General features: G+C 38.9%; 1 protein-coding gene across 1 annotated transcript; it reads right to left on the minus strand.

The window, feature by feature from the left end:
- Positions 1-1,350: 1,350 nt before the first annotated feature.
- znhit6 (zinc finger HIT-type containing 6) lies at positions 1,351-27,507 on the minus strand. The gene is made up of 10 exons (XM_058637548.1): positions 27,340-27,507; positions 25,915-25,980; positions 23,965-24,071; positions 23,590-23,675; positions 21,841-21,944; positions 14,129-14,197; positions 13,779-13,859; positions 10,976-11,056; positions 4,928-5,052; positions 1,351-2,087 (listed from the first exon to the last, which is right to left on the minus strand). The coding sequence occupies exons 1-10, from the start codon at positions 27,444-27,446 to the stop codon at positions 1,582-1,584; spliced, it is 1,332 nt and encodes a 443-aa protein (XP_058493531.1). The 5' UTR covers positions 27,447-27,507; the 3' UTR covers positions 1,351-1,581.
- Positions 27,508-27,712: the final 205 nt, after the last annotated feature.

The raw sequence follows: 27,712 nt of genomic DNA on the forward strand, positions 1-27,712 counted from the left end.
AACTCAAAATGACCTGGGGGCCAATGAGCATCTAGGACAGTAAAGAGGGGGCTGGTCTAGAGGAAAAAATGGGGGGAAAAACGAGTGTTCAGTAACGGGTGGGTATGAACGCAATATCTCATCATATCATCACAATAAAAATATTCCTGATGATATTTCACATAAATTGAAAGTAAAAGTACACGTTTTGACGATGGAATGGTGTAAACTTCACAATACAATAATACAACACTCGTAATCGATTGGGGGGGCTGCATGTGACCCGCACGCAGCTTCACATGTTCTGGACAGCTGCTATCAAACTTTTTAACCTAATTCAACTGATAGTTACATTACATTTGAAGAGTTCAAACTTTAGATTGTTTCATAAAAAAAAACCACACAAGAACCAAGAAACTGTTATAGTGAATCTGAACATGTACATTACCATTAACACTACTCAAAGGAGTAGTTAATGAGTTGGGGGTCTGCGTGTCCTCTCTCACAGAGGGATGCGCAGTCAGATGTGAGATCATTGCCCCCGACTGCAGAGGGGTGGAAAATGCGTCATCGGCAGTCATCACAGTGTGGACATCAAAGACAAGCCCGTCCATAGGGGTTAACATCCAACAGAGGTGAGCAGAGGTTATAAAAACACATCTACAAACACTGGCCAGACCAACGGGCCATACCATCCGTTATTACTGGCACCTTGTTGTCGCAATAAACCAACATGAGGTAAGAGGACGGCGTGTCGAGGCACCACATGCGTAAAAACATTCACACAGGGAGACACCCAGAGGTGTCAGGAAAACCAGAACGTCAACATTAAATTTTATTAGCTGATGGAAAAGTGAGACTAATGTTCTGGGTGACCAGCGCCGAGCTGGTTTCACTTACATTTCAATTAAAACAAACAGTCAACATTACCTCATGCATGTTACACAAAGATATGTGTAATGTGCCGAGAGTCCAGTGTGTTGAGCCTCGTCTCACAAATGGGTTCGTTACTGATCATTAATTGGCTCTTTATTAGTCCTGGATCTTTTTGCTCGTATCATGTGATTTTTACGAGCAGAATGAGTTTTTCCAGTTGGTCAGTTCGTTAGTGGTGGTGTTTAAAAGTGGCAGTTTGCATCTGCAATGACCAACTCGCCCTTTATTTTGCAAAACCGTTAAGGATTTCTTGTAAAAGCTCCTTTAGCGGCATAAACTATTGTGATAAAGACCATCAACAACCACTGACAAGGTAAAGAATAAGCTGAAAATAAACTGCTAAACAAACAAGGTGACCAAAAAAATAAAACTTTTGTTTTGGTTGGTATATTACCACAAATATCCGACATATGTACAACATCATTTCCAGAGATATTTCCATAGAAAAAGTCTTTATTAAGAATAAAAAGTATATTTCCAGATGTAAAGGATGAACTTGCATTTTAAACAATAATAATGAAATGATATTCTGTGTACACAATAATACATCTGGTAAACCTAAGCGTCTCCTTTAAAAGAGACAAAAACCACGGATGATTTAATGTCAGTTTGTAAGTCTGCCTCCTCCTCCCTCACTTCATCCTGAACATGTGGCCATTATTAATCTTATCTGCAGTCGTCAGCAGCTTTACCTGTGTGAACAGGCCCTGATGATTTCACAGCAGCATCCTCCTTAGTCACGTTGCCCTCAGCGCACACTGTGGCAGCTGAATTACACTCAGTGGGAGCAGAAATGTCTTCATTCATGCTGCTGTCAGGGTCAACATTAATGTCCTTGATGTCTCCTGGTTCATTTTTAATCATGTCACCTGCAGGGCTTTTGGTATCAACGGGCCTATGGATGTTTTCCTCATCATTATCGCCCTCTTCCTCTTCCTCTCCCTCTCCTTCACTACTGTCTAGGATCTCTCCCTCCTCGACGTCTTTCTCCCCTGACTCGGTCTTGGCCCTTTTCTCCTGTGGGGGTTTAGATTCAGACCTGGTCCCTCGGGTTCCCGTCCAGATGTTGGTTCCCTGTGTTGTGGGAGACTGTTGCAGGAATGGCGAAACTTGGGTCACGTCCACTTTATTTTGGTCCACTCCTTCACCCTTTGTTAATGACGTAGACTCAGCTGAAACAATATGACCCCATTTGTGTATGACATGATTAAACGCGGCTATTTCAACAGTGAAATTCTTGCATGCTCAAAATTGTACACAATGTTATTAGAGTGATCATTTGCATAGAAATGTTTAGACACAGAACAGACCGGGGGGGGAGGGGAGGGCGGGGGTGGGTGAGAGGGTCAGTACAGACAGTTAGGGAATGACGACGCTACATTCTTGGCTCCATGCTTGTTTTCCAAGATGAGGCAGCATGCCAAGCAATTAGTTGTGCCATAAAGTAGGGTGGACGTGTGTGAAAACAAGACTGTGGAGTAATTGACTGTAAAACAATAATTGTGAATTATGAGCAATTATTCCAAAACACAATGTCCCTGCAGTCTGATAAATCATAAAACATACGCCATGAGTTGCATGTTCCCATGTGCGTTCAAATGTACTTTAAACCTCAAGACAGAGCGCATCCTAAAAAATTGTTATTCAAGTGACGCTAGAACGTAAAAGATTAATGCCTACACTTTTTGCCTATGTGATGTAATGCAATTAAAAAGCTACACCGTTTGTCTTTGACACTTCCATAATAAAAATGTCATTTTAGCCACATTCATTTGAGGTTTGTTCACATACATTTTAATATCCTTTGTGATGAGTCAGTGATGGAGTATGGGGCAATTTTATCTAACCATAATTAAAAAATATAGATCTACTTTAGTCCACTGTTGACAAATATCACTAATGTAAATTAACATTTCACATCACTGAAACCAATTACAAACTCATTCATTTGTTCTCTTCTAAAAGGGCTGGTGATATTTTTTTTTTTTAAGTTTTAAACTGTAATTATTTCATATAGAAGAGCAAAATCTCATCACAAGTGGACACTGAATACACGTATGGAGACGATGTTCACTTGTGTGTGAACGGACAAACTGGAAATTGCTCAATATGCTTGTTTGTACCTGATCTGAACAGGGGTCAGTTGAATGAGTGAGATGTCTTTATATGGAATATGGTTTAAGTATGATCAAAACAAGGTACAAGTTTAACCTCTTTCATCATTGGTGCCTCTTTAAATGTCACTGACCTGTCCACACACATTCAGATATTGAGACTTTTCCCTTTTACCAAATGATACATTGTATGGGGTGTAGTGTAGTGGTTACCCGGGTCGTGAGCCCGGTCAGAACACGGGAATTTGCATGTTATTCCCATGTGTGGGTTTTCTCCAGGTTATCCGGTTTTCTCCCAGTGAATGGTTGTTTGTCTCTTTACGTGTCCCTGTGATGGACTGGCGACTTGCCCAGAGTGTACCCCGCCTTTTGCCCTACATCAGCAAGGATTGGCACCAATGGCCCCCCAACCCTCACGTGGAGGATAAAGTGGTAGAAGATGGATAAATTGTATGTTGGTACAGAAAACACCTAACAATCTAATAGTTCTGTCACCTCATTGCTCATTCTTTGAGCAGAGCATTAGAGCTGAAACAATTAATCGATTAATTGATTGTTAATCGATTACTAAATTAATCAACAACTACTTTGATAATCGATTTGAAGCCTTTTTCATTAATTAAAACAATATTTCTGATTGTTTAAGCTTCTTAAATGTGAATATGTTCTTAATTTCTTTGCTCCATATAACAAAGAAATCATTAAAAGTTAATCATTTTGGTTTGTGGACAAAACAAGACATTTGAGTACGTCATCATTTCCAGGTTTGACAAACACCACTCAACATTTTTTTTAAGGTTTTCTGATATTTTATGGACCAAGCGATTGATTAATTAATCGAGCAAATAATTGACAGATTAATCGATTATGAAAAGAAATGTTAGTTGCAGCTCTACAGAGTATCCATACCATGGTAATGGTGAGAAGTCAAAATAAGGCTTAAAGAAAGGTAATGAGGAGTGATTGTGTTTTGAAGGCGACTTAACAATCCAGTTCATTTAATAGCAGTTTAAAAATATAGAGCTAATTATGTCCAGATGAATGTGCTCTAAACCAGAACACTGACCAGCTGGACGCTGCCTGTGTGAGAGCATGAGAGGCCATCAACATCACTTTATCCTCACTGAATACGCTGCAGCCGCAGTTGGCGATTGCATGGTTATCACTTCCTGCACAGCTTCCCGGGCAATGGCATGTGCGACTATCAGTATGTTTCTATGGTTAACATTTCAGCAAAACAGTGTGGCACCAAGGCCTTATCGCTGAAAACACACATGCAGTCTAAAATTACCTTATTCGTCATTCAGCCCGTCTGGGGCCGACAGTCTAATGATACTCAGTCAGTGCGGTTACAAAAGACCACAATAGCCCAACTCTAAATCTACGCCGTTAATGATATAAACATCCAACAGAGGGAGGAGACAGATAAACAGGTGAAAGTATGCAAACCTCCTGTTTCCTCATCCCTCATGTCACAACTCATGAGGTCACTGTTTAACAGCAAGCCATGTTTAATCCTCTTTTTGGCCACGGTCACTGTTGAGGTTTACATGGTGTGCATGATGCTGTGCAGGACACACATTTCCGTTGGGGTAGGATGTTGCCATAGTGAAAAAAACAGGAACAGAGAGTCTTTAAGTCTCAGCTGAAAAACCCAGGACATGATACAATGTTGTTGGAATCAGGATAGTAAAGACGGGCTGCTGTTTTGGAGCGACATAGGATTTGGACTCGTGTTACATAGCCCTACTTTGTTAAATTACAGACCAGCAACCACAAAAGAGTTAGGTTTAGTGAATACAGCAAGAAAGCTAATTAAGAAGCAGTGGGTTAGTGATGCTGCAGGAATTAGCATTCGGACAGGACAGAGGACATATTAGGCATTCGAAACTAGTTACCTGGCCCTCTCTGAGGATAGTTTTTCCAGTGTTCTTTGAGCACAACGTGTAGCACAGGATATTCAACCAGGGTTTTGTAGCTTAGGTTATCCCTTAGGCTCCTCTGGACGTCCAATACGTGATACCTATTTCAGGGAAAAGAAAGCACACAGAATAGAAAGAAATTATTGCAAGACAACTCAATTACAGTATGGGTAAATTATGTGACACAAAGGTCATTTTCGGAAGATGTCAACTGTTGGCTGTTGCTCTGTTACTGGCAACTTTATTCCCAGCTGCCTCTCTTAGCAAAGTGAAGATCCTGCTTGATGTCCCTCTCAACAGATGGAAACAGACTAAACCAAGAATCACTCTCAAGCACATGAAGGCGCTGTCTCACATTCCCCTTCTTTAGCTCTTATGAGATGACATCAGTCTTGCGTTGTCTCCTGTCGTGGATTAGGGACGGGTTATAAATCACTAAACAGTTAGCCAGGGTGTTTGGGAGACATGGATCGCCTCAACACTCAAGTGACTCAGAACCATCCAGCTCCAGGCTGTCATCGTCAAAATGGAAGGCATGATACATTCTGGGTCTATACAGTAACTGGCACCATCCCTAAGAGATGTCAAGCCTCTGCCAGACTGATGATTGTTTCTTTTGCTAAAAGCACCGGCAGACTGAGAACCACCCGTGGAGACACCCACTCCCCAAAGCAATCAAAGCACTCTATTATAATGTGACATTTACAAGTCTTCACAGGATGGACATTTTCCAACACAGCCCTCCCCTCCTGATACTATTTTCCTTAGGTGGGCTTAATTTAATCATATGATCCCACAAATAATTGGAAATATATTGGCACTTCCTGCAGGACAGCAGTAGTAGTAGTTAGAGCTGAAACAATTCATCGATTAATCGATTATTAATCGAGTACTAAATTAATCGACAACTATTTTGATAATTGATTAATCGGTTTGAAGCTTTTTTCATGATTAAAACAACATTCTCGATTGTTTAAGCTTCTTAATTGTGACTATTTTCTTCATATCTTTGCTCTGAATAACAAAGAAATCATTCAAAGTTGATCATTTTGGTTTGTGGACAAAACAAGACATTTGAGAACATCATCATTTCCAGGTTTGACAAACACCGATGAAAATTTTTTAAGGTTTTCTGATATTTATGGACCAAACGATTCATCGATTAGTCGAGAAAATAATCGACAGATTAATCGATTATGAAAATAATCGTTAGTTGCAGCTCTAGTAGTAGTAGTAGTAGTGGTAGGTAGTTTGGGCCTCAAAACACACAGAACCTTGCCTGCCACAGTACAAACAAATGGTTGCAGGTTATTTCTGACAGTTCTTCACATCAACAAATATCATAAACACGATATTGGGGTGATGGATTTACAGGTTGAATGAAAAAGATGACAAAAATGTTTGTCAAAAACATAATCAGTGAAAAACTGTTTGTGAAGCTGATGTTGAGGCAAGCAAGCGCAGAATATCAACAAGAACTACACCCATTTGCATTGTGCAAAGCCAACAAATGCTGTTTCCATTTCATTTGATTTTATGTCCAACTTGTGATGAATGGATGTTAAAGGATGTTTTTAGTTTCTGTGAATATACAGGCTAAACTAAAACACAAGTGTTTCTACACAACAGAGAAGGATGAGTACTGGCAGAGCATAGTGGGACTGTGTGTGGTGTTGATGGGATTATTTAAACTCTGGCCTTTTCTAGAAACGCGGCACGATGGCTTAGTCAGGAACAGGCCAACATCTGGTCTCCATATAGTGTTCTAGTGAATGAACAGATCAGAGACGGATGTCCTCTTCATGGAGGTTCTGATTGTGTCGTTTCCTCCGTTGTTGAATTGGGAGACAGCAGTGGTAAGGAATCACGCAAATATTTTGATATTTAATAGATGGGATTTTTATAACAAATTATATTGTTTTAATCTAGTGCAAAAACAAATTGGACATGTCTATAGCTATCCACTCACTATCCACAATATTATATCAAGTACTATTTGGTTTGCAGGGATTTTTTTTTTCAATGCAAATACGGCACTTAATCAGCTCTTTAAATGCTGTTTATGCCCAACTTGGATTGTATGCAAATTAGGGCTGCAATGACTAATGAAATGTTTTTTTTGTTTTTTTTTGTAATAATAAAAACAAGCTCTCTGATTTTCCAGCATCCTCTGGTTTCTTTGCTCCATAAAACAAAGGAAGCTTTAAAACTAAAACAAGAGAACTTGAGAACTTCATTTCAAAGGATTGGGATTTACTAATCAACAGGGTTAGTATGGACAAAACAACAAATCAATTATGAAATAAAGTGTTAGTTGCAGCCCTCATGAAAACCAAAACTAGTGTGGGAATATGCAGATGCAAAAAGATGCAAAGTATGCATCTTTCCTGACAAAAATAACACTGAATTTGAGTAAAAGGTTACACTGTCATTGAAATTTAACAAAACCTCCTGACAATTCTCGTCTTTGTCACGTTACAAATTCTCAAAGTACATAAGTCAGTCCTTAAAAAAAGAGTACAAATGTCGGAATGTCCTAGCTTCGTCTCCACTTGTGGCAATTTGATCCATGGCATTGACTTCCATATTTGACAGATGAGCACATTCCGTCTCCTTTTAGGACACCATGTTTTCAAGTGAGGCAAATTTGCAGCACTCATCGTGAAATGTGGTTGTACGAGCCGATTTCTTTTGCAAATAACCTGGACCATAATTTCCACACAACATCTGAGACTGACTGGAACTGATAAAAATGAAAACAGAAATTCGGAATTAAGGAAATATTACCACAATCTTACAATAAAACCGACACTGGGGATAATAATAACTGCTTCTATTCATGCCATTCCTGCTATTTTAGTGTCTATTAGCTTCAGTGTTGGTACTACTGGATCTCAGTGCTGCATTCGACACAGTTGATCACAAAATGTTGCTCGAAAGACTGGAGAAGTGGGTCGGAATTTCTGGTACGGTGCTAAATTGGCTCAAATCTTACTTAGAAGAATGTGACTTCTTTGTCTCACTGGGTAATTGTGAATCTGAGCGAGCAAAGATGACACGTGAGGTCCCTCAAGGCTCCATTCTTGGGCCACTTTTATTCAACATCTATATGTTCCCACTGGCCCAGATCATGGAGTATCATAACATCTCCTATCTCCTATCACGTACACTGATGACACACAACTCTATTTTACAGTGTCACCACATGGCTACAGTCCATTACAGTCAATGACTGAGTGTATTCAACAGGTCAATCAGTGAATTTTCTCCAGCTCAATGCAGAAAAGTCAGAAGTCATTGTTTTTGGTCCCAAAAACGTGAGGCTTGAGGTCAGTGGTCAATTTGACTCAGTGACAATTAGAACCACAGACCAAGCCGGAAATATTGGTATATTTATGGATTCAGACCTGAATTTTAACAGTTACATAAAGACCATCACTAAATCAACCTATTATCATCTCAAAAACATTGCATGAATTAAAGGATTTCTGTCTAAACAAGACATGGAAAAACTTGTTCATGCATTTATTCTTAGTAGGTTAGATTATTGTAATCGTGTCTTTACAGGTCTCGGTAAAAACAATTAATCAAGCAGCTGCAGCTCATCCAGAATGCTGCTGCCAGAGTCCTGACCAACAGCAAGAAAATGGACCATATCACACCTGTAGTTTAAATGAATGTTTTGGGCCTAAATACATGTCAGAGCTGCTCATTGGCCTTGCCTTGCCTATTAGTTGCCAATTGCAGTCCAGCATTGTTTGGGACCTGGAGAAGCATCTGCTGCACAGAACAAACTTGAACATAGCTCCAGGCAAAGTTGAGTTGACAGGCTTGGGAGGGCTAAGGAGAGGGTTTGCCACAAATGTGGAAAAGAAAGCAGAGCTTGAGCAGAACAGAAACACCAGTGTCTAATGAGTGCAAACAGTGGTTATAAAAACAGAATAACACACACACACACACAAAGATTTCCACTTTTGGGTGCAACGGCAAAACCCAGCATCTCTAATTCTGACACATCATTGTGGGAAGTTAAGGAGTGTTAAGGAGGGGATGGCATACTCTGAATCTTAGGGCTGGAACTCGTAAAAATAAACAAAATAAAATAATACAAACAAACACCCACAAGGGAATGAATGGTTCTATTGATGCACAGGCTGTCTTTTTTCCAGTAAGAGGATGTTAACTGGTCACACATCTTTACTTATTTGAGCACAAGAGCTTTTTTATGTGCCTGGGTTGATATTCCCGTAGACATTCAACGACCAATGACGTAATCATACGGTTTAGCAAATGCTATAAATTAACAGTAATGCTAGAGTATGAAATTATTCTTTAAATAGTGGATGTCCATTTATTGTTATTGTTTGGGAACTTTAAATCGTATGTGACCTTAGACTGGAGGTTGATTGTCTTTTTGTTTCAGATTTACTTTGGCCTTGGGGAAGTCATGGTCAACCATGGAAATATTTGTTGGACTTGCCCCTGTATTCAGCTTTTTTGGAAGGACAAAAAAATCAAATATCCCTTTTATGCAAACCCAGTCAGAGCTAGTAAGATATTACAGGAAAAGATTACAGAGAAGGTGAGATTTATATAACCGGTATTACTCATCGCCATAGACATGAAAAGACACAGTCAAAACATTCTTTCCCTGACATGTTTGCTTTATGACTGTAACAGTTTCAGGGAAGTAACTGTCAGGAGTCATACAATATTTTTTTTCCCCCACAATGGATTTAAATGTGGATGACAACGGAGTTCCTGATATTAATGATACTGCATTTCGTGAACCCAGGCTGGTCACTATCAAAGCAGTGCTAGAAATAAAATAGTAGACAGTGAAGTAATTTGTGTGAATGGAAATGTGTTCTTAGAAACAAATTCCTGCCTATGTGTTTACATAGTGTTACAACAATCTAATCATGTACTTTTGTATATTTGTATACACATATATATATATATATATATATATATATATATATATATATATATATCACTATTATCATTATCTCAAGGCACACAGTAAGGCAGAAACCTTGCAGTATTATAGAGAGAAGATGAAGGATGGGGTGGGAGGGTTCATGATGTGTCATATTGGCTGGGGGGGCACTGATTATCAACACCACGGATCATTATTCACTCCCTGACTAAGTGGAAATGGAAGACAGCCAAAGTATTTGAAACAAGGCGATGGAAATGGGTGCTATCAGCACATCCTTATAAATTCCTAATGAGACCCTCATGAAAAACAGACACATATGGAGACACAGACATTACAGAGGGATGAAAACAGAAATGGAGTGAGAGAGAAAGAGAAAGAAAGCAAGGATGGAAGACATACGTCCTGTAAAAGTTGTAGACAATTTTCTAGATCGGTGGCTCTCTTCGAACCCTGAAGGCCTTGTTTCTCAACGTCTGTGTAACTTCGCAGGAATTTAGTTAGTGACGTCATGCTCATTGACAAATTACACTCGCTTTATACTGATTAAATCAGTCATGACTGGCAAACCTAGTCAAACGGACAGAGCTTCAACACAGGCGGGATGCCTTGGTAATGACGGGATTCTGACGCATCTAAATGTGTTAAAAAAAGAGATGCTTACTTTTATTTTCTGTGATAAATTGTTTTCAGTGAGGCAGTTGCAGTGGGAACATATTCAGAATTTTATACATGAACATGTATTTGTTTTGCTTTGTGTTTAAAGTGTGTAAATAAGCATATAAAAGCCAAAATAATTAAACTTTGACAAGGCTTTGAATACATACTACACGTCATGCATTGAACCACCCTCTTATCCTGTGTTTTAACTTTATGAAAATTAACAAAAGTAACTCAACTACCAAGCAAGTCAAATAAATTGATTTTTTTACACATAATAAGGCACAAGGGGCCTTATGGTCAGTTAAACCATGTTTAACTCAAGAACTCTCCATTACGCTGCAATGTTTAATTAATTGACATGAGAAATCCTAAAAATGAACCAGGAAAACATCACATCTATCATAATGATGGAGTGGTCTCACCTCACAGAGTTCGCTTTCCTGCCTTCCACTTTCATGAAGACTTTCACATGATCAAAGGGTTGCTGCACATACATCTTCAACCTGAAAGAGATATTTACATGAACACAGAGGGGTTAGAGACTCAAACCCAACCTCCCTCAAAGTAGACAAGAACAAAAGATAAGCGTAGATTGACTGTGCAGTTTTTAAGGTAGCAACAGTAAAGGTCAAAAACACAAACAGCCCATTGAGTGTAGCACCAGAGAGACCCCAAATGTACACTTGCATGTCATGCCGACGGAGCCACAGTATATGTATGGGATTTGAGTCTGAGTGAAGTATCTTGTGTAATGCTTAATGACAGCCACGGCACCTGAGCCTGCAGCAAAAAGCCAGCCAAAGGTTCCACGGAGAGTTGACGTCCACTCACATGAATCTGGACTAAGCAGAGGCTGTGTCTAAATCACCGGCGCTGGGCCAAGTCAGGTGGCCGTTCAAAGAGGTACACCAGTGTGCACTATGACTCTGCTGTGGGTTCTACAATAGACCGCTTACTGCTGACTGTTATCAGCTCAAAGCTTAGGTCAGAGGAGTCAGATCGCTGCACTGTTAGAGCTTCAGATTAGAAATGCTCAGTGTTTTGAAATCAAAGAGCCTGCCTTGTTCGCAGACTGGAGTTCAACTTTGAAAAAAACAGGAGCCTGGGAAATGAAGAATGAAGAAACCTCAACTGAACCCTGTGTGAATGAAGAGATTGATATGAAAGCTCAGGATAGAAAATCTCAGAACAGTGCATGCACCGCCTAATTTGTCTCCAGTTAAACACAGCCACACTGCATATTTATCAACCTAATAAGGAATATTTACATTTAAGTTGAGTGCATTGTGACAAGTGAGGCAGGAAAGATATGTGACAATGTTTTAATTACATTCTAACATTACTTTAATTAATTTAATTAGTTTATATTTGTGTACTCCAGGACCACAAACACAGTAAATTAGCATTCTTACTATAATAATGCACATACTTATATATTCTATTCACTAATGATGCTCATTAATATGTGCTGTACATTATATTAAGGAGAGGAAGAAACACTTAGTGAACATTCATCTGCTCAGAGCTATTTTTGTATCTTTATTTGACTCTTCATATACATGCACACACATTTTGTCCTGTAACTGAGGCATAATGCCTGACCATGCTGCTGCCAAACTCAATTACAGGGGCTCTGGTTTGGCATGCAGGCACAGTGACCTGACACAGGTCATCAAAACCCAAGCTGAAACCAAATGGGTGATATATTTATAGATGGAGACTGGTTTTGGCTGGTAAGTAAATCTGTTAAATTATTTCAATTAAGAAGCTGCAGCTAAATCATAGTCTGCATTTTCATTTTAACGGTCATGAGCAAATGTACCATGAAAATGTTTCGTAATTTTCTGTTAACTGAAAAGTAATTTGAGCTTAAAAGCTGACTCAGAGAAGTGCTACTTAAGCAGCTTCTTGCAAAAAACAATTCATTAAAATTATGTAACTTGCCTAGACCCACATGAATAGCAATACGAGATGAGCATAACTTCATGTGCTTGACATTATACCACACTGTTAAAAGTACAGGTTTCCCTATAGCTACATTTCAACAGCAATTATTATGAGAAATTCAATTAGCTTTGTTTGCCCCACTTGTTTTCCCAGTTGTTATGAATAAGAGAATCCACTAACTAAACACAGCTCCACAGTGGTTGCCAGCAGTAAAACTGCTCTTTTGAACTTTTCAAGAGAAAACAACAAGCTGTCATTATCCTTAAAGTTTAATGTCCTCCAAACCACATTTCAAACTAGTGTTGATTTCTGGGTCTGTTATTACATTGTTAAGTTTTCTGTTTCATGAGTCCAGTGACTGAAGCAAAAACAATTGGGTTGTTGAATTTCTACCACTGAATGCGACTCACTGATCTATGGTTTCTGGCTTTGCTCCGCGACTGTACAGGAACAGTGGTCAGTGGCAATAAATCAAACTAGAAACACAGCGACAAAGCTAAATATACTTAAGACAGTACCTCTTATTTAATGCCAAGGATACAGACACAGTTTCCACTTTAGTTTAGGAGGCCAAAATGGCCTTAAGCAACAACTTTAAGCACAGAAAAAAGAAATCGTCAAAAAAGTAAGTGTTAGGGGAGCACAAATACGAAATTCCAAGAGCTCTCTGCAGTAGCACAGAACCTAACCCGTGTTTGTTTAAAGATATAGTATGTAACTTTTCAATACAATTATTTCACCCCACAGAGTGGGAGTGCAGTATTGTTTTTGGTGGCTCCGTCTGTGTGTGCATCTGCACTTGTTTGCAATATGAGCAACAGAGGCTTGTTAGAATTTAGAATAACTTTTTAGAATTTTGACCCTGACGTGGATTCAAACACACAACCTTCTGATCTGGAGTCAGATGTCTACCGTCGCGCCGCAGATTCTGTTTCACATATAGGCTGAGAGAGGCTCGTCGCGTGAATGGGGTGAAGTCTGCCATCTCTGATTGCCATGTTAAATGTGTGTTTATCAGAAAGCTCTGTAGGCTTAACAAACTTAAAAAGCACGTAGGCATATCCAATTAGATAAAAGTCTCATTGAATTTAAAGTCTCTTTAACAAATGAGGCCTGGCCTCAATAAGAGATGGAAGAAAATGGAAGAAAAGGTATACTAGTATTGGAGATGTATTTAGCCAAAAGCTGGTACACTAAAACTATGAATTTAGGTATCGGGTTGTCCTTTAAAACAAAAATGCAACATCAAACTTAACGGTAAAACAGGAAAACACTCACTTTTGGCGTGTCACATGGTCCGACTCTGTAGGGTGGATGTAAGTCATCAAGATCTGCTTCAAAATTTGTCCATCAGATACCCTAAAATTAAAGAAAAAAAAATAGATATAATGTGAAAAAGAACATCCAACATCCAAAATTAAGTCACAACTTGTTTGTAACTTTGATGACATTTCTGGGAAGTGCAACAATTCACTCTTGCCAAGTGTCGGATTAAACTAGATTTGTCAAGAAGAAGAACTTCTCCTGTTGAGTATTACAATGTTTTCTATTCCTGACACTTGTGCTTTAACAGACAAATTTGATAAGCATATTATTCAAGAAACTAAATTTTTTATTGCGTAACTCACCTCTTCTGAGTGAACTCTGTGCTGCTCTGGGGAAAGATGAGCTTTAGGTGCCACATGAAGCGTTTTTCCCTACGGGAGACACAAGGCAAACAAGTTTTTAGTTTCAGCTTTTAAAAAACAACAGTGGTTGTAGTCTTGTAGTTGTTGTTTTTTTTGACAACGACAGATGAGGTCACCAGTGTTCTCACAATATCCCCTTCACAGTCAAACACAAATACCATTGTTTAAATTTGAAGCATAAAATGGATTCAGTCCTAATCTGTCCAAGACAATAAGCATGGCTGCTTCCAAGAACTTGTCCATCTGTTTATGTGTATGTGTGTGAGTGAATGAATAAATCAGAGTTACCATAGAGACCATGACATATACACTCAATACTAGGACACCAGCTGCTGGATATCACATAATGATCACCTCTTTGGGGTAATGCTTTGGGGGCAGTAACTGTTAAACGTGGTTGGGTTTGCTGGGTTGCTGGGCGTGCTCTACACCCAAACATCTAATCCCCAAACAGCTGCTGTTCTCATATCTACTACTGTCGCCATGATTCAGGAAGAGCCAGAAAAAACGTAATCTATCAAAAACACTTAGAAGACATGAGTAAAAACATGAAATTGCACAACTTCAAATAAGAGTTGAATGAATAGTCCATACACACATTTTACATCTTTGATAAAAGCTGACTTCACAGAGAAGGATGACTCGTTCCAGAGAGAATCATACAATTCTGTTCAATTGGTGTCCCCATAAAACAGAAAATGGGCCACTGGCAAGGTATCATCTCTATGTTAATGCTTGTCCAGAGTCAACTACCACACACACTGAGTGCTGAGCATAACTTCAAGGACTTGTGCTGACCAAGACCACAGAATTTGCCATATATAGGATGGAGCTGATTCATCAACCTCGTCTCCATCAAAGTACAAGGATGGAGGCCTTGATGGGTCAGAGGAATGATGATGAAACACACCCTCAGAGAGACGCAGAGCTTAATTGTAAGGTACGCACAGGAAACCTTGTTATTAAGGCCTTCATACGCACCAAGCACGATTCAGAGAACAACTTAGAAGTTTCTTTTAATATCTTTAATATAAAACGTGTGTCCTTTTAATTGAATTCAATAACAAGACTGCACAGCTACCTGCAGTTACAGTACATTAGAGGTTTCAACTCACACTTTAAACAAGAAAAGTGCCTTCCACAGTTATTCTGCAATGCTGTTTAAGTTATGCAATTGTTTTAGAGTCATTTCATTCTTAATGCTAACCGCAAAATTATTTTGATCATTTAAAAGATAGGCTGCATGATTTTGTTTTATCTAATGAACATATTCAGTAGTTTTTGGCAGTACACAGACTAAACTGCAATTAATATCGAAATCAATCTTGGACTCATTATTTTAACAAGCCGGTGCATGTGAAAGTGTTGTAATGGTGGACCGTGGACCTTCATAATAAGCCAATAAATCAACTGAGTCATGAAGATTCTCAGAGGACCAGAAATGAGAGGACCAAATGTCCTTCCAATCTGCCAGACAAACCATGATGTAATACGTTTAAATGGACGCTCAGAATCGTGCAGAAAAGGTATTTTGTTCAAAGTTGGGAACAATTGACAACTGACCCCCATTTGGCACACATACACATTAAGTGTTCATGAGTGTTGAACAATACATGATTCATTATTTCTTATTTAAAAAAAAAAAAAAAACTTTTGTTTGGGTCACTTTTGTAGGAACAGAACATTTTTTTGTGGTTACAGAAGAAGCTACTATGTACTAGCATGGTGAAAAAATAAAACAAAGCAAAAATATGAGGCACATAATCTCAATCACTGGACCAGGGGGCACAACTTAACAACTTTGTTGACACAAGGCTCAGTTTTGGTGATAGAGGTGCTGTTCTTTGGATCCAGGTGGCACCAATATACCAAAGGGGGCATGTGTATCTTTCTTGAAAACAGACACAGGACACATGGACATTGGAAAGAGGAGAAATATGTGCAGAACTAGCATAGCCCTTGTTAAAAGGTGGTAATGAGTTGTAAGGAGGGGATTCCCTACGTCATTGTAGGAGGCACCAAACACCTCCAACCTCTTAGTCAGAGGAATTTATGCGTTTACTCTCCGAGTTTCGTCTGTACTGAGACGGCGTATGTCCACTTGTTATGTGTGCGAGTGTGTATGTACAAGTAAAAGGTGGCGGGTGGAGCGCCAGGTGTGATGCCATTATTCTGTCATTACAGTGAATGGAAACTATGTCTTTTAGTGGAAAAGGGGCTGGGCCAAAGTTGTAAGCAATCATTTCAGGCAAGGCCACGGTGCATACCTGGGATAAGTGCCATCATTCATTGTTAAGGAAAACGAGGAGGGAGCAGCATAAAAAAGTCAAAACAGAAGCACCTAGAGTATACAACTGCAATGAATACCAGAAACTCCTTAAAGCGAATTGTCTGTCTCTCGTCCCTCAACAGTTATAGCTGAAAGGCCTTAAGCAAGGTATTTAGACAGTAATAAGAAGGTCGGTCCTGGAACTATTTCCATTTAAAAATAGATTAAGCACTAAAATCACAGAAAGATAGGTTTGAAACCAGAACAATTTGATGTCAAAAGCAATTTGCAATTGCAATTTTAGAGTGGGGAAAAAGGGAGAGGTGTATTATTAAACAAGTGATGAACTTGTACAATCAACTAAAGAAAAACTCCCAGTCAACAAAGGCTGTGTAAGGTGGTAGATGGCTTTTAGTGTATGTAGTGTCCACTTGTCAAGCTTTCTCATTTTCATCACACAACTACTACTGTTCGCTTGCTCATTTCTGTTGATTGAGCAGTCATCTAGTAGTGTTGAGTCAACAAATATGTATACAAGTTTCCTGTTGAGGGAAATGGGTGGCAACCGGGAATATATTTTTTCTTTAGATTACATGGTTGAAAGGGCATGCTGTACAGCCCAGCGTGTTTAGGAAAATTGGACTCTTTAACATTTTTAAAATGCAAATTTAGCTCGGTTTGTTATGTGATTAGAGTTACTTATTCCACTAAAACAAGAGAGAGCAGAATCTTTACTGGTGGTTTGGCAGTGAGGGCACAAATCCATCTGGCTGGATTAAGGAAAGGACAGATCCACCAAAAATGGCATAACGTATGAAATCATGTGTTCAGCATGTACCCATCAGATGCCAGGATTGGGGTGGCAAGTGGGCGTTGGTGGACTGAGATGGCAGAACTCTGGGGGCCACTTTAATGTGATATAACAAATAAATTCAGTGTCCAAAAAGACTGAATTAACCAGTGGATCCAACACCTCAGCCAGTGAAATGGAGAAGTTGATTGATCGGTGGAGGCAGAGATAACAGGTAGCTGCAGCTCAAGACATTTGCCGTAACTTATCTGCCCTTGACTAGAATGTGCAGAACAAAAAGAAATGTTTTGGGTCCTCTGTCACTAGTCTACAGCCATGCAACGGAGGTTTGATGAGCATTATTTAAGAGAGAAATTAGTGCCGACAATCAGTGTTGAAATATCGAAATATCAGTTGACTGGTTTATTGTCCCAGTTAAAAAAGGAATTAAGGTAATTTATCCAAAAGCTGCTAATGCAGTCTGCCAATGTAGCTGCATCTTGAGCTGAAGTTTCAGTGGATTTAAAAACTGTCATTAACAATAAATCTCACCAATACTTAAATTCTTCCCTCCAAGTACAAAACTACGTAATTATATTTGAGCTTAACATCACACATGGAAACCTAATTATTAAAATCCACTCAACCGAACAAGACACATGGTAAGTTTATGTTCTCTGTAGCTCAGGCAGCACATTCACATGTCTGGTTAATTTACAGTTAGGAATTTCACTCAGAGCCAGACAGCAGCGTGTGGCCCACAGTTATGTGGCCCACTGTGATGACAGTGTTTGCAATGCTGATGAAACTGCTACTTAACATTCTGATGCGAGGTTTGCCTCCGATGGCAGCCGACATAGACTCTGTTCTGTATCAGCAGTGCTTAATCAAGCCAATGACAACCAGAAGGTTGCCTGTTGGAGTCTAAAACTATGTTCGACTGAAGTTGCTACCAACTGTTTTATTTGAACTTAAATTTTGGACAGTCAACGTTGTGGCGCACACGAGCATGCACGGGGAACAGTCATGCCCCCATCTGTTTCATTAGGTACACTATTTTATTCAAAACTCATTCAAAGGTTTTTATAAACCTGTTATGAACCTGTTATCACTGCACCATTATACCACAAAGGTGCTAAAATTCAGTCTTGGGTATAATTGAGGCTGAATATTTGGGGGCAAACAGCTTCAGTTACCAATTATGTGAAGTTATATGGACATATGTTCAGTTATCGTCCACATTGACTAGCTCTGCAATATGTTGTCCAGAGGAAAATTCCCTGCTATGCCAGGCAGAGACCGTAGAAAACATAATTCCACTCTAACACGACTGCCCAATGTTCTGCCAAATGCCAGCTGTTGTATACTCACCCTCCAAGGGTTGGAGTGAGAGGCAGCCTGTAATTTTTCATCAAACTCTTCACTGTTCATGCCTTGTTTTGAAATTAGTCACCGGCAAGAGGTGGAAAGAAAGTAGCCACACGGTCATTATTTTGCATACGAACATTTAATCAAAGAGACGCACGCACAAAACCTCACACTCCATGCACATACAGTCACACTTAACATGCACACACACATACAACCACTGCTAGGCATGTGTTTGAGTTAACCGTCTGCCAGTAATGATCCTTTTCTGGCAGTGCGAGTGCGTAGCATGAATATGTCACTAACCAGCTGCAGTCACACTGCGCACACATCTGCTTTTTATATTATGTACTTGGTACATTCTGAGGCACATTGTCTTTGGATTTCTCACAATTTACTGTATGCCATCCCATCCCTTACCTCCATTTGCTGATGGGTGAATGGTACATTATTCTAGTTAGTTGAGTAATCTTCAGAGAGACCTGGTGAGACTAACCACGTAAACAAAGAAATACAACTGTGCAGCTGGCTCTTGATTATTCTGTAGATGCTGTCACAGCAAGAAAGCATAAAGACTCTTCTTGTGTCTTTTGCTGGAGCAGTTGTGGGATTTTAGCTCATTTCCCCAGAGGCTGAACTTTTTTTAAATAACGAAAACTTTGCACACAGACACTCTGGTCTCTTCCTACAAAAACCTTCTGTTACCATCTGACAAATGTTAAGTTGGAAATGGGGGGGTGTGGGTTTGGAGGCTGGGCAGAGTCTACAGCTATAACCTGACATCATGTTGCCTCATCCTGAGATGTGACGTGCACAGAGACAGACATGACAGAGAGGTAGTCTTTAAGGATGGAAAACAGGGTGGTGAAAGGGAAAGAAACAACGTAAAACCAGTTGAGGGAATGACAAAGGATTCTTTTAGTAGCAATTCTGATTGGCATCTTCTGTTGTCCCTGGGTATTTTAGACTCATAAACCTTTAATATGCTGGTCAATAACCATCCCCTCTACTTCTTCAGGCTCAAGCCTCAAAATAATGGAAAAATGGGTGGCAGAAGTTTGTCCAATGAGGGAGAAAAGGTGCCAGACATGACAAGACCACCAGTGAACTTGAGCAAAATTGGAAAAATGCCCATATGAATGAATTACTCCCTACTCCAGGGTCTCAGAGTAGCAATGAGGCTTGCTCTCTACATTACCACAAGGGTAGAATGATGACATTAATAGTTAAACCACTAATGGGCACAGGCAAAATAACAGCACCATCAACTGTTAACCAAATTATTTATCACATGTTCATTTTTGCACCCCAAGTTTATTCTAAATGATAGATGAAAAATGTTACTATAGGATCTTTATTGGAACCAAAGTCTCATGTTCCCCCATGTTTTCTTATAGACAATTATTTAATAACAATAAATTATTGATTACAATTATCCCACAATAAGTTATGAAATACATAAACATGCTCATGCATTGCACAAACACAGATATAATACATACATCTGATTTACAATGCAACTACATTACTGCCTTCGCTTTGTTAGTTAGTAAAGATGTCTCTGCCCTGCAAATGCATCTTCCCCGGGTGTAAAAACATGCAGGAAAGCTGTGTCAGTTCATTTAATATTCTGTAAGATGACAAAATGAACCACAGAATAGCAGACTCCTGTTGTGAAGCTGCAGGTACCACTGACCAAGAAAAAGGAGTCTCTTAGCAGAAAATGTTGCTGAAATGTTTTGAAACCTAAATTTTAACTTTCTATTTTTTAGTCATTCAAGTTTGGCAAGGTAGTTTTCCTGTCTGGAGACACAGTAAGAGGAGATATTTCTGTATCACTTTACACATACTTTAATATTCTGACATTTAGTGCAATAATTTCACATAATTTGAACTTAGTTTTGAGATAACCATTTTCCCACATCACCCAGCCCTACAACAGCTGTGTGTTGACCTCAAGGGATTTTTCAAAAAGTAGTCTGCAAATGGTAAAGTCATGCCAAACAATTATTTCTACTATGTTATTATTCAAATACTTTTTACCTATTCAAAAACATCAATTATAGGGCACAAGGCATTGCTAAAGAATGTGAAACGGTATTTAAATACTAATAAACACAGAAGAAAAGGGTTTGACTAATTTCATTCACCAGGTCGAACCTTACTGGACTGCGATCAGACTGGAAGGCATGTGTGAGAAACCAAACCAGGTGTGTTGTGCTGGTTGGAAGCAGCAAATATATGGACACTGATGAAATCTGACAAACTTCCCAGCAGGAGAGGTTCCATTTCTGCGTAACAGCCTCAACTCGGCTCAGTTTGTTACATACCGGTGTAGGCGTTTCAAGTAACTTTAGATTTCATAGTCATAGTGTACAAAATGTCCAAGTTGTACCCCCATGAATGGCAGTGGCTGTAGATAAACTATGGAGAGAGCCAGCACTAAAAACAACTGCTGTGAGAGCTTCACAAGAGTGCCATCCTGTGGTTAAGTAAAACATCACTAATGAAGCTCATTTTGCAGATGAATAAGCAGAAATTAGCCTTAGCAGAAAACTGGAATGTCGTCTTGGGGACTGTGTGTTCCATAAATGGTCTCACAGTAGGTGGACTTACAGTTATGCTGCTCTGATGGTAATTCAAACACTGTAGATATTGCATTACAGTCACTGTTTTAATGTTTTGTCTACGATGGTAGCAACAATCAGATATGTTAAAAGTGAAAAAAATATGTTATAAAGAGATGATTATTTTCATATTTTATTATGGTCATGACCTTCTTGAGATGGCGATGACAAAGTGAAAGTAGTTTCAACTGAATAAAACATCTATGATGATTATTTAATTGTGCCAAAGACTGAAACAATTTGTTGCGCCAACAACCACGTAGAAACGAGAAAAGACTAAAAGTAAATGTAGAGTCTCATCTCGTCGTCTACCGCTTTATCCTCCACATGAGGGTTGCGGGGGGGCGCTGGTGCCAATCCCAGCTGACATAGGGTGAAAGGCAGGGTGCACCCTGGACAGGTCTTCAGTCCATCACTGGGCCACATAGAGACAAACAACCATTTGCTCTCTCACTCACACCTACAGTCATATTTAGAGTGTCCAATTTGCCTAAACGGAGACCCCAAAGAAAACCCATGCAGAAAGGCCCTTGTTCCGACCGGGTCATGAACCCGGTTATTCTTGCTATATGTAGAGTCTGAGAAGTTGTAGTCTTACTTTGAAAGGAAGAAGGTGGAGTTTTCCCTGCTCTTGCTGAAGGTGATGGGGAGAAACTTCAGGGTCATGTTCATCTTTCTGGCACTGGCTGCCAGCCTCTTCATCTGAACCACAGAAATTAAAGACAGTATAGTTTAGAACAGTGTAGTAGTTGAGCTGAGTTGAGTTGTTTCATTGACTGACTCGTTCAGCTAAGTAGGACTGACGCACTGACTTCAGCTTCTTAAATAGGAGCATTTCTGTGATGCTTAAGTAAATATCTTTGAATATTGAGAAAACAACAGACCACAGAAAACGACAGTCATAAGACCTTTAATAAATATCTCATAGCCGCAGACTTCGGACGAAGCAAACGTCTGGTGAAACAGTACGTTACAAAAAGCTCCTATTGTTAGCCTTGATTGACAGATTGTTGGGATCACAGACTGTGTGATATTTCGGTGCAATGGAAAAGTCAGTGGGAGAGAAATCTCATCAAAGAACAAATTGATCTATAGACCAAACATCTGTTCCATTGCAATTAATCCAGCTGCACTGTCTCATTAAGAATCAAACTAAAGATGACCTGAGCCCCTTCTTACTGCTCTCATCTAAATTTGAAAGGACAAGCCATTTCTTTTCTGGCACTCATGTAGCTCCTCCATGACTTCAGATTGGCAGGAAGAAAGAGACAATGAAAGAGATTTATTTAAAGCCGGGACTATACAAAGAACAATAACAGATTGCTGTGCTAGTAATAATCTGGAGGAAACCCAAATCCCAAAAGTCGTTCTGTGCCAAGCCTTTATCTCTCACAGAGAATATGCCTCGTTGCTTTGATTGATTTGTGACCGCAGACACGGTTACTGCCTCTGACCAGAATCACTGCCTCAAGAGTTATACGCCTCTGCTAACCAGTCAAGTTTCATTGCATTTATCTGTCCAGGGTCATATAATACATGTGATAAAGGTTTTAAGGGAATTTGATAAACAGGTATAAAGTGATTTTTATTTTTTTCACATGACAACGGTATAAATTACGGTTATGGCAAAAAAAGACCCCACAAAAGTTTTGTGGGGTCACAGTGATCTTCATCTTCACGTCAAGGAGAACACTTCTGAAAATATGGAGGCATTCAATTTGATATAATATAATAAAATAATATGAATGTATATATTTGTAATACCTGTATACTGTATATTATTTAATACATTAGTCTGCAGCTAATTGTATGTATCAGGGCATATGTCTGATAAATAATGTGATTTCTAATAAATTTGCTCAGATGCTTGTCCGTTACACTTCAGCCTCTGGATATGTAAGGTGCTCATAGAACTCAAAAGGTGACCGCAAGTGTGATGCTCACTTAAAAGCTAATAAACTTGGCCTTGCACTAACTTTTCATCTTGCTGCTAAGATATTTCAGCACTCGGGAGAAAGGTTTTAGACGATCCGCTGGAGCAGTTGTGAAATTTAGCCTATTATGAAGCATACACATGACTAACAGTGACAGCAATGTAGAGAGGACCATCTGTTTTTAGTTGTTAAATATCAAAACAATTCCATACCCTAATTATGCTGGAATTAAATTGAAGCTGGCCAATTTGTCTGAAAGGTACGATGAGATTCTTCTATTTGGTTGAATTTCTACTTTGAAAATGGAGTTACTTTTTCTTCTATTATACGATGCTTATTCAGATCAAAAGAGAACTGTTCAGGCGTTGAAGTCCACTCTAAAATATTCACCCAACATTAAACAAAAGACCTACTTTAAAGGTGCTGTGTGGAGTCCGGATGAGATTGTCCCTGGTGGCTCCGTCAGCAAATCGCCCTGTATCCTCCAGAAATCTGTAGTCTACAGAGCCAGAAAAGACAAACAAGAAACATGCGGAAACGTAAAGGCGTAGCATTTCTTTTAAAACTACTCACTGATAACATACCCTGAAATGAATAGTGTATCAACGATGATACTAGGAAATACAAAATAAAATCCTCGACAACCCACATTGTGCTTATTAGTCTAAAATCTCACTTGAAAATACATATATTCCTTTTTAAATGTAATATATGTTGGATATGTTAGTGTTTTTACTTTTCTAGTAATTGGAAGGAGTAGAAAAAAAGAAGAAAAAAAAGATGCTGACCATTGAGAAGTGCCATTTCATCAAACTGTGAGAGAGACACATATGCAGTTTTGTCTCTGACCCCGCTGCATCCCGAGTCCTCTTTGTGTTTCTTCACACAAAGCAAGCTGGAAAAATAAAAAGAACACAGACAAAATGTGGTAAATGGCGTTTTTGTTTATTTTAAATTATTTTGGTTTGGAGGTTTTGGATTCGGGACAAACTGTCAGGAAACCTGACAAATTTCAGCTTCATTCAAAAGAGCAATAAGGTTAAAATACTGCAAAAGCTGGAGCCAGTATCTATAAAGAAATTTCCTATTCAACTGTTTCAGCCAAAAATAATATAAAAAAAGGGGCCATTATGCTGCATGCTGAGTACTTTTACTACGGATACCAATATAATGTATTTGTATTATGTCTATATAGATTTAGCATTATTACTACATTTAATAAAACGTTTAAGTGAGGACCTAAATACTTCTTACAAAACATCCTCATTTACATTTTTGAGAGATGTTTTAAATCAAAAGATCACTTTAGCAGATATGGTTACTCCGAAGAGGCTGTAACTGATGTTCGGAAAAACACAATCAAACCTTATTAAGAAAAATAAAACTGGAATTAAGGCGAGTGTGGAAAGACACTTTCAGACACTTGGGGATAGACAGGTATTTGGCCAGGATTAGACAAGGGCTGTATCCAGGAATGCTGAATGATGCCCAAAACAACAGGCAACAATGGGAGAAGGGGAAGGACATCTCCCGGGCGCCCTTTGCTAAATGTTAATGAAATTTTCAGCTATGACCTTTAACATGCCATTTACTATTACAAGGTTTTATTGTAAAGGCTTCGGCATCCACAGCATGAGGAGCAGCCCGGTGAATCACTGGTCTTTTGAGTGGCATGTTGTTGCTGGCCATAAACCAAAGCATCATTCAAGCAGTAAGTCAGTTATAAATATTACATTTCGGCACGGAACGGTACAAGTGATTTTTTACGATTATTGTTACATAATATTTTTGATGGGGAAAAACAGAGCTAGTTTATATTAGTTCTATCACACGCACGGAAGACAGCTATTATGTTGTTCGAACTAAGATTATCTAACTGCAGGGATCTGGGAGAAGATCTACTCACTAACAGAATTCATCCTATACATGGGATCTCATTGCAAAATGTAACAACAGAAACAAGTATTAATCTGTGAGGTCTTTGGTTTAGATGTGGAACTTTTTTCTGCACTTAAGCTCACAGCTGCTTAATTATCCAAGAAAAAAGAAAAGAGGAACTACTGCAAAAAACTTTGAAGTTTGACATACTGTCCAGTGCAACCACACGAATAAATTATTTGAAAGACTCCATGGGCCACATCTTCATCCGTGTATCCATTCCACCTTGGGCTCATGTTACATAACTCGAGGCTCACAGGAAAATCTTTAGAGAGCACCTTGGGTCAAATCAGAGTGTAGGATTATAATAAAACTATGGGGAAATAGTTTTGTTGGGGGTTTTCCATACACTTGGGTTTAGTTCTCTCAAAGCTGCAATGCACTTCACTGAGCTCTCTGTTAACAGAAGGATTCAGAAGCAACAGTGCAAAGTTTCTGTATTTTTAGCATCAGGGTTCCAAGTGCACTATAGAAAGAACGAGGCTACTGATGTTAGTGATATCAGTGCATCAGTGATATCAGTGCTACTGATGTAAGTGAAATCAGTGCATCAGTCTTTCTATTAAAGCTAAGTTCACAAACCTTACATGTAACTTAACAACAATGACACTATACTTTTCCTTTGCAACAAAGGTTGTTCTTTGTAAAAATATGAGCAAAACATAACATAACTAAATGGATTTCAAATACATAACAAATGAATCTCTACAATCGGTAGGACTATGCACCATGCAGAAAGCTCATTTAATAAAATTTTGCTGTAAAATAACTAGTACTTGTATTAAGAGCAATAATCTCACCTGCACGAATGTGTAAGACAGGCTGGACACCTGTACTTTGCCTCCTCTGATTGACACACAACACAACTGTTAGAAAGACAAAACGTCAGACAAATAATTTACAGAGAAACTGTGAAATAAATATCACAGGAATAAATACATGTTAGGAAAGATGAAATAGACAAAAACAAATAGTATAACAGCCTTTGTTCACTTGTGCCAAGCAAAATTTTACACACTTTACAAGCTGAGATTGGTGTTTCATTACATTATGGTAATTTTCTACAAATAATAACTATATTTCAAATAAAGTTGATGGTAATTAGGTAAAGGGAAGTTGTCATGGGTTGGTCATCCTAACTGCAATTGGTATTACCCACAAAATAACATTTGGTTATTTTTAACAGCTTCAACTCTGTGAACACTGAGATGCTTTAAACTTTGTGTCAGTTGATGGTCACCTAATCTCTCTAATATGCAAGGCCTTATAATGGCAACTTTGTTAAAAAAAAAAAAAATGGGGTCTCTTTGCTGAATAAGGTTCTTAACCATGTGAAATAGCCTGGAAATATTTAAGTAGCAGTGGATCAAAAGAAAAGGTGCTGCATTGCTTCGCTTTTAGCATAGAAGAAATGAAATTAGATAATTTTAGCATTAATACGGACCTTTTCCACAGCAACAATTTGACATGTTCTAGTAGAAAGGCACAGGCGTTACTTATATCATTAATGAACACTCTACTCTGTACAGTGACACTATGCCAGCCTGCACCCCAAGCCAGAGAAAGCTGAATGGAAATTGCCATCATTAAATAATTGTTTACACCTGGACTTATTTCTTAATTGATTTATACAATATTTATATTAAGCAAACTTCCTTGAATTATTCTCTATCAGTGTTGACTTTGTCACTGTACTTTTACATGAATATACTAACTGGACAGAAACAAAAGTGTTGAAAACACTGGATTGGAAATTAAGCAAATTTAAGTTAAAAATTAAGTTAAATACAACAACTCCATTAGGTCAGGTGTAGCCTTGTCCCTAACTACCCCACGACAAATTAAGCAAATAAAAGGTCTGACAGAAAATACTGTTGGTGTGGTCAGGGTGCAGTAGAATTTGCTTAACGTGAACTTTTCATACGTCCTTTTGAGATCTCCTTTAAATCGTTCTTTAACATCGAGTCAAGGACTTTATGTTAGTTTTAGACCACAGCACATTTATTATGATAAACGTGTTACAGTGAGCCATGTTACATGTTGCTGTAAGTGTTAACTATTAACTTGTTAACGTTAATACATAAAGACACATTTGCGATATTATGGATAAAATCTAGAAGCAACAGTGATTTAGACCATCCTGGACCACAGCAGCACTGAAGCACATGAACTAGTTGGTTAGCATAGTTAGCAGTTAGCTCGTGATTCTGTTATAAAACACTCACTTAGACATAGAAATCTTTCTTTTCGTTGCTCTCTGCGCTTCCTCCTCCTCCGCGCCGTTCTCCGCCGCTGACATTATGTCTCTTGATGGTAAAACTACTGTGCACATGTCAGCAGAGCCGCCGCCGCACGCTGTAAACCAACGACGAGATCAAAACAAACCTTCTTCCGCCCGGCGGCACGTGGAGACGAGTTCCGGTTGGAGACCTGCTCGGTAGAGACCCCTAGTGTTGGAGCGTCAGAACTACAACGTCAGATCAACAGCCTGTTAAAGTGGACATATTATGCAAAATCAACTTTTTAACCATTTCAATACTTATATTTGGGACTCTGGAGGCCCTACCAGTCGCCAAAGTGTGGACAAAGAATACTCAG

Source organism: Solea solea, chromosome 9, assembly GCF_958295425.1.
Source record: "Solea solea chromosome 9, fSolSol10.1, whole genome shotgun sequence".
In the NCBI taxonomy this organism is placed as follows: Eukaryota; Metazoa; Chordata; class Actinopteri; order Pleuronectiformes; family Soleidae; genus Solea; species Solea solea.

Excerpts from the sequence above, each read along its gene's own strand:
- znhit6 (XM_058637548.1), bottom strand. The coding sequence starts at position 27,446 with ATGTGCACAGTAGTTTTACCATCAAGAGACATAATGTCAGCGGCGGAG. Across the intron at positions 11,057-13,778 it reads GACCATGTGACACGCCAAAA|GTTGAAGATGTATGTGCAGC; the intron begins GTGAGTGTTTTC and ends TATCTCTTTCAG. Across the intron at positions 5,053-10,975 it reads AGGAAAGCGAACTCTGTGAG|GTATCACGTATTGGACGTCC; the intron begins GTGAGACCACTC and ends TCCCTGAAATAG.